The sequence below is a fragment of the Salvia miltiorrhiza genome, unplaced genomic scaffold (assembly GCF_028751815.1).
Source record: "Salvia miltiorrhiza cultivar Shanhuang (shh) unplaced genomic scaffold, IMPLAD_Smil_shh fragScaff_scaffold_60_2, whole genome shotgun sequence".
NCBI lineage: Eukaryota > Viridiplantae > Streptophyta > Magnoliopsida > Lamiales > Lamiaceae > Salvia > Salvia miltiorrhiza.
Genome location: NW_026651473.1, coordinates 152,679 through 160,777, shown reverse-complemented (window position 1 = coordinate 160,777; position 8,099 = coordinate 152,679). Strand labels below are relative to the sequence as shown.

Genomic DNA, 8,099 nt, shown 5'->3' with positions numbered 1-8,099 from the left:
TGATGAGGAGTAATATGTGCAGAGTAGAGAAAGGATACAAATCAGAGGAATCATCCTCACCAGAGGAATCATACTGGTCAGAAGAATCATTCTTACCAGAGGGATTTCATCCATCAGAGACAACTCATCCACCAGAGGAATGGCCTTTGCCAGAGAAGTCACCCTCGTTAGAGAAGTCACCTTCGTCAGAGAAGTCGTCTTCGACAGAGAAATCATCATCGTCAGAGAAGTCATCCACGCCAGAGAAGTCCTCCACGCCAGAGAAGTCATCCACGCCAGAGAAGTCCTCCACGCCAGAGAAGTCATCCACGCCAGAGAGATCACCTCCATCAGAGGGATCACCAGAAACGCGGAAGACTTCCCGCGTGAAGATGAAATTCCTGATATACCCTTCGACCACGCCAAATGCATGCGCTTACACCAATTTTACCATTTTACCCTTCCCTGTACTCTATAAATAGATCTCGCACTCGTGTATTGTAATTACGCTATCTCATACTTTCAAATACAACAGCTAGTTTTCCTTTGAGCTCATGTTTTCCGATCGCTTCATTTCACTCTTTCCGATCAACTTTACTAGGTATAGTTTACACTTTTCACTTTGTAGTTTAGGTGTTGGTTTCATGAAACACCAACTGGCGCCGTCTGTGGGAAGGCTACTGAGTTAAGATGTGAGGTTATGGATGCCGGCGTACGCAGATCTGAAATTTCAATCGGGTTTGCGGGCGTCGGTACTATTTACGCCGATAATTCGGGCACCTAGACGATCTTAGTTAGTTTATTGCATTTGTCGGGCTAATATGCTGTTAATCTGTTGCGATCTATATCTATTTATGTGTTCGATGCATGGGAAAAGGTGGCGAGAGTCATGAACAGTGAATTGTGGGGAGAATCTACGTTTATTTACCGTTCAAACGGTTCAATTGTTAATAAATGAGAGGTTTCTTCATGAAATGGGGGTTTTATCTTTAGATCTGATGATTGTATCGGGGAATTGTGGAATATTGTTCTGTTCTTACTTACGTTGGACTTTTGCTGGTGATTCATGGGTTTTTGCTTCGGTAGAATGTCAGTTAATACTCTATTTTATTAGTGGTTTAGCTCGTGTGGCTGACCGGCGGGGATTTTTCGTTTATGGGTGATGCTTATCAATGTTTTCCACGTTTTCTATGGTTAATTGCCGTTTTACCACTAGATTGTGGAATGATGCTCTGTTCCTGTCATTTTGGGGGTTTTGTGGCGAATTTATGGGTTTTGTACCAATAGTATGTTGGTTGTTACTTTGTTGCTAATTATCCTGATTCGGTGTCGTAGATTTACGGGCCTTGCACAGATAATACGCCGATTAGTACTATGTCCCTGCTACAATTAGGCTTATGTCGTTGATTTGCGGGTGATTTTCATTCCAGAAGAATAGTTATTGATTTGTGTTTCGCCATCGTCGATTAGTCTTCGTTTTATGTTCTGATTAACGCATTATGCTGCTAATCTGTCCGATTGCCACGATAATTCTGTCGTTTGTAAGTTTTATGGTTATTATAGCGTATGATCATGATTAATTTTGGGTTACGACGTGCGTTTCCTTACCTATCTCTTATTTATCTATCATTTCTAACGTATTGCGCTAACAAGCTTGCTGGTGGTTGCTCTGTTCATGTTTATCTTTAGGTCTCCTATTGCGGTTCTATTGGTGCTCTGTTTTCTCTGCCGAATCTTGATGTGGATTCACAGGGGAAACTTCTTTTATGAGAATTCTGTTTTTCAAATCTATGCCCTGGGTTTATTTCCCAAGTGCATAAGTTACCTCGGGAGGAACCTTTTAACGGTCTCTGTACCGGTGTTCGGGATTTCTTATTGGATTTCTTATATCGGGATTTCAGTCAGTAATGGAGGATTCACTCTTTCATCGCTAGGATTTTTTCTCACTCTGTTTATGTGCAGGTACCATGGGATCCTCTGATGCTCACCGGAACTTGGAGAAGGAGTTTGATTCTGCAGCTGTCACTACTGAGGTGCCTACCTCGTTGTTCACTGGCCTTCAGGGTAATCCCACTTTCACTGTGCCACCGGGTTTTCAGGCTATCTCAGCCACGCCGACAACAGGGTTGAATGTCAACGCCCAGAGGTTTGCTTTGGTAACACCGGGTTCTGATCTGCCGAATCTGGCCCCCGCGTCTGGAGGAAGATCAATTAACTTTGGGCTGACAGAGCAAATGATGGCCTTGCTCAGCTACGCTAACATGCGGCAAGCACTGGGAACTCCAATGATGTCTGTCATCCCTACTGTGGCTACCCCGGTTGGAGCAACCAATCCGCAGGGCATTGAGGCCCCACCTCCCGCTGCTCGGGAGGCAAACAGGCTGTGATGCCTGGAGAAATGCAAGGGGACGCTGCTGACAGAGAACTAGCTATCCCAGAGGGGAGCCGTGTTAGGCTTAATAGTGTTGTCAGGAGGGAACGGGTTGACGAGTCTGACAGTCAATCCGTCTCCATTGTGTTTGAGGAAGGGAGACCGAAGAAGAGGACACGGTTGAAGAAGCAAGTGTCACAATTGAAACATCAACTTGAGAATCTGGAGGAATCGCTGAGGGAGAAATCCCGGAGGGAAGACAAGGAACAGAGATCTGAGCGGTCCTACAGAGCAGAGAAGTCTCACCGCTCGGAAAAATCACGGTATACCGAAAGAGCAGAAGAAAGGGAGCTGGAGTTTTCCTCTGGCAGGCCAGGGCACCGGGCTCATAAACGTCATGACCGGGATATGCCAAGGGACAGAAGGGAACAGGGAAGATATAAGGAAGACAAGAGGGCTAAGACTTCAAGGTTTCATCCTATCAACAACCGCACTCCTTTCTCTGACGATATCTTAGCAGACACCTTACCTAGAAGCTACAAGCCCATCTCGCTGGATTATGATGGCACTACCGATCCGGAGGTGCACCTCAATCGGTTTGAAGGGTTGGTTACGCTGCATATGTACACTGAGGGCATCAAGTGCCGTATCTTCTCAACTACTCTTACTGGACCAGCTCAGCTATGGTTTGGAATGCTTCCCCCGAATTCTATTTACTCTTTTGAAGATCTACAGACTCGCTTCCTACGTCAGTTTGCGAGTTCGCGGAGGGTAGGAAAGTCAGCCCTTTCGCTGATGGATATCAAGCAGGATCAAGGTGAGACGTTGCGGGAGTATACAGCAAGATTTAACCTCGCTGCTCTGGAGGTGCCAGAGGCAGAATCACAAATAAAAAATTGCGCCTATGTCAGAGGACTCAGGCCGGGGATCTTCTTTGACGAATTGCAAATCCGACCAGCAAGGGATTTTGATGACATTATGGCAAGGTTGCCGGGTTACCTGCAGTTGGAGGACGCCAAGATGGTGAGAAAGGTGGAAAATGATAAGCATAGGGTCAAGAAAGCCGAGGAAGCACCTGAGAGACAGAGGCATCAAGATAGGGCCCCATTCAGAGGGTTGCCTCCGAGGATATTACCACCCCAGGGAGGAATGCCATCCCATCAACAATGCACCGTGAATGAGGTTACGCGGTTTACTGAGTACACGCCCTTGAATAAACCGCAAGATGAAATTTTCCAACTGATAAAAGACCAACCGTTCTTTCGGGCGCCGGGAACTTATCGGAATGGGCCACCCCAGGAGGGGTCTAATACCAAGTTATGTGAGTATCACAATTCTTTTGGACATTACACAAGATATTGCGGACATCTTAAGCACCAATTGGAGTTATTGGTGCGCCAGGGATATCTCGACCAGTTCATTGACAGAGGAAATGAGGGCCAGAGGCGGACTGATCAGAAAGATCAAAGGGATCAAAGGGATCAGCGAGATCAGAGAGATCAGAGGGATCAAAGAAATAACCGGGATCAGCGACAAGAGCAGGGGAACAACAGAGATCGCAGGCCTGATGACAACCGGGATAATCGCAGAGAGGGGGCAGAGAGGCAAGCCCCTCCTCCACCATACAGAAGGGAAGTGCATATGATTTGCGGAGAGAACGGGACGCCCACATCAAATCGGGCTAAAAAGCAGGTCGTCAGAGCAGTAAAAACAGGATATTATCATAAAAGGGTCATGGAAATTACGGGCGCGGCAGAGGAGCCGGCGATTACTTTTGGAGCAGAGGATATACGTACATTAATGTACCCGCATGATGACGCGCTGGTTATCATGGCGGACATAGCAGGTTGCATGGTTCACCGTATCTTCGTTGACTCGGGTAGTGCCGTGAATATCTTGTACAAGGAATGCCTTCAAAACATGGGAATTGAAGTAAAGATTGAGCCAACGAATGCCCCTTTATTTGGGTTCGGGGGAGAGATGGTCATGCCGTTAGGTTATGTGGAGTTGCCATTAATCCTTGGTAATGCAACCGCTAGCAGCCGAGCAAGGATGGTACGATTTCTAGTTGTGGATTTGCCCAAACCCACGTATAATGTCATATTGGGACGGCCTGCCTTGACGGCGTTCAGGGCAGTGATTTCCATGTTTCACTTAAAAATGAAATTCCCCATCGAGGGGGGAAGAATAGGGGAAGTTTGTGGGGATCAAACAACGTCAAAAGCATGCCATGTCCAAATGCTTACACACTCATCGGGACAGAAAAGAGAAAGAATGACAGAGGGACCAGATGCACGGAAAAAGGGAAAGGTGGGCGAGGTGAATGCTTCGGCAGAGGAGCGTCAAGAGTTGATGGATTTATTAAAAGACAGAGATAGCACAGAAAAAACCGCGCTGGTGTCCACCAGCGATGTCTGCAACATGATCGAATTATTTCCAGGGAAAGAGGGTTTCCAGACAAAGATTGGGTCTGCCATGAGTGATCAGGTCAGAGAGGAACTCATTGGTTGTCTTCGAAGAAATGCAGACGTGTTTGCATTCAGTACCACCGACTTAAAGGGAATTGACAGAAAGTTGGCAGAGCATTGCCTCAACGTGGACCCTAAGGTGAAGCCAGTAAAGCAGAGAACAAGGAATTTTGGGGCAGAGAAGGACGCGGCAATAAGGGAACAAGTTTACGGATTGTTGGAAGCAGGGCACATTGTGGAAGTGCAATACCCGGAGTGGATTTCAAACGCGGTGATGGTACCCAAGTAAACAAACACCTGGAGGATGTGTGTGGATTTCAGAGATCTAAATGCTGCTTGCCCAAAGGACCATTATCCTCTACCGAGGATCGATCAGCTGGTGGATACTACTTCAGGGTGTGCTTTATTGTCCATGATGGATGCATACCAGGGATATCATCAAGTCAGGATGAATAAGGGGGACATTGCCAAAACGGCGTTTGCCGTCTGTTGCGAGGTGTATGGATGGAGAAGTATGCCTTTTGGTTTAAAAAATGCGGGAGCTACGTATCAGCGGATGATGGAGAAAATTTTCAAAGAACAACTGGCCAAGAACATTTCGGTATACGTGGATGACATGCTGGTACGGAGTGTCAGGGCAGAGGATCATGTTTCCGATTTGGAGGAAATCTTCACGGTGGTCAGAGATCATCGGCTCATGCTGAATCCAGTGAAATGCACCTTTGGAGTCACAACAGGGAAGTTTTTGGGATATAAGGTCACGCCTGCAGGGATTGAAGTTAATGCAGAAAAGGTCAAGGCTATTATGGAAATGACACCACCCAGAGGAATCAAGGAAGTGCAGACTCTGAATGGGCGCATCATTGCTCTGAGCAGATTTATATCACGCTCGGCAGAACGCAGCATGCCGTTTTTCAAGGTGCTGAGGAAGGGAACTAAGTTTCTGTGGACAGAGGAATGCAGAGCGGCGTTTGAGGATCTTAAAGTGTATCTAGCCAAGCTACCGACTCTGACCAAGCCGGTGCCGGGTGAAACGTTGTATCTGTATATAGCGGTGGGGGAAGATGCGATCAGCTCTGTGCTTATCAGATAAGAGGGAAGTCACCAGAAGCCTATCTATTTCGTTAGCAGAATCATACAAGGGCCTGAGCAAAATTACACAGAGATTGAGAAGGCTGCTCTGACAGTCATGGTCACGGCCAGAAAGTTGAGGCCCTATTTCCTTTCACACCGAGTGGTAGTACGCACATCTCTTCCCTTCAAACAAGTTTTGGGGCGCCCGGATTTGTCGGGAAGAATGGTTAAATGGGCTGTGGAATTAGGGGAGTATGATGTAGAGTATGAACCGAGAACGGCGATCAAAGCGCAAGCATTGGCAGACTTCATACAAGAAACAACTCGTCGTCCTGTACCAGAGTTTTGGGTGGCCTTTGTGGACGGATCCGTGACGAAAGAGGGATGTGGGATCGGGGTTTATATCACTTCACCGGGGTATGGGACATACCAGTTCGCCATCAAATTCACTTGTCGGTTGTCCAACAATGAAGCGGAATATGAGGCCGTGGTCAGAGGGGCTCACATCTTGTCAGAGCTCAAAGCCGAGTGTGTCATCATAAAGACAGACTCCCAGTTGGTTGCCCAACAGTTTTCAGGGACTTATAGCATCAAGGATCAGCGGATGAGGGCGTACCATTCCAAAATCAGTGAAATGAAAGAAAAGTTTATGGAATTCAGGATCGAGCAAGTTGCCAGAGAGGAAAATACGAAAGCGGACTTATTGGCGCGCATGGCTAGTGCAGTGGAGCAAAATTGGAATGATGAAATTATTTTACTCTGTGATACCAGAGAGATGGAGACTTCGCAGGTTTTCTCGGTAGAGATCAGGGACGATTAGCGGGCTCCGATTATACACTTTCTGAAGACAGGGGAGCGGCTGAGCAAAGAATCCAATCAGAGGGCTCGCTATGAGAATTACTGCTTAATCAACGATCAACTCTTCAAACGATCTTTTACTCAGCCTTTGCTAAAATGTTTATCTCCAGAAGAGGCTAATTTTGCTTTGAAAGAAATTCATGCAGGTTTCTGTGGTGGGCATACGGGATTTCGGGATCTTGTACGCAAAGTCATCCGGGCCGGGTTCTACTTGCCTCACATCAACAAGGAAGCCAGAGAGTTCGTCCGCAAGTGCGAAGCTTGCCAGAGACATGCTGGGCGAATCAATATACCAGGGGAGCCTATGGGTGTCATGTACGCGGCATGTTCGTTTGACAAATGGGGCATTGATATAGTCGGGAAGTTGCCTACAGCACCGGGAGGAAAATGCTTTCTCATCGTGGCAGTAGATTATTTTTCTAAATGGGTCGAGGCTGAGGCTGTGGGCAAGATCGATGAAGTGACAGTGGAACGATTCATTTGGAGGAACATCTGTTGCAGATTCGGAGTACCGAGAATTATTGTGTCTGACAACGGGACTCAATTTACAGGGCAAAGGATAGCGGATTTCTGTGATCGAATGGACATCACTCAGCGTTTCATCTCAGTGGCTCATCCACAAGCAAATGGCCAAGTAGAGTTAGCCAACAGAACAATCTGTGAAGGGATTAAAAAGAGGTTGAATCAGAGCAGAGGGAAATGGGTGGAAGAGTTAGACACCGTTCTCTGGGCCTACCGAACTAGCCCGAAGACAGCAACGGGCGAGGCACCTTTCACGCTGGTATACGGATCCAATGCAGTGATACCAGCGGAGGCCAGACTGGAATCATACCGCATCATCACCTATGATACAGAGCATAACGCCGACCTTCGAAGAACTGAGCTCGACCTTGTGGAAGCACAGCGGGAAGAAGCGCAAATCAGAGCAGCAAAATATAAAAATGTCATCAAAGCAGGGTACGACAAAAGGGTCAGAGCAAGGAAGCTGGTCAAGGGCGATCTAGTATTGAAAAGAGCAGACGCATTAAAGGCAGTGGGCAAGTTTGAAGTAAATTGGGAAGGACCATTCATCATTACAGAGGTCTTGGGTGGCGGAGCGTACACATTGTCGGATTCAGACGGCAGAGCTCTCCCCAGGCCATGGAATATAAACACACTTAAAAAGTTCTATGTATAACTGCTACTTAGCAGGAGTAATCACTTGTAGACCGGATACTCTTTTTCCCCACAGGGGTTTTAACGAGGTCCGGGGCCATGATATCAATAAAACAGATACGTGGTTCTAGGGAATTCCCTGGTGTTGTGTTCGTTTATTTCAATTATTGCTTTCTTACATTACATATGCTATT

The 8,099-nt window shown here is 46.9% G+C and overlaps 1 protein-coding gene across 1 annotated transcript; it reads left to right on the top strand.

Annotated features, from left to right (window-relative positions):
* The first annotated feature begins 2,365 nt into the window (after positions 1-2,365).
* On the top strand, positions 2,366-3,171 carry LOC131003024 (uncharacterized). The gene is made up of 2 exons (XM_057929493.1): positions 2,366-2,820; positions 3,078-3,171. Exons 1-2 carry the CDS (start codon positions 2,366-2,368, stop codon positions 3,169-3,171), a joined length of 549 nt encoding a protein of 182 aa, XP_057785476.1.
* The last annotated feature ends 4,928 nt before the right edge of the window (positions 3,172-8,099 follow it).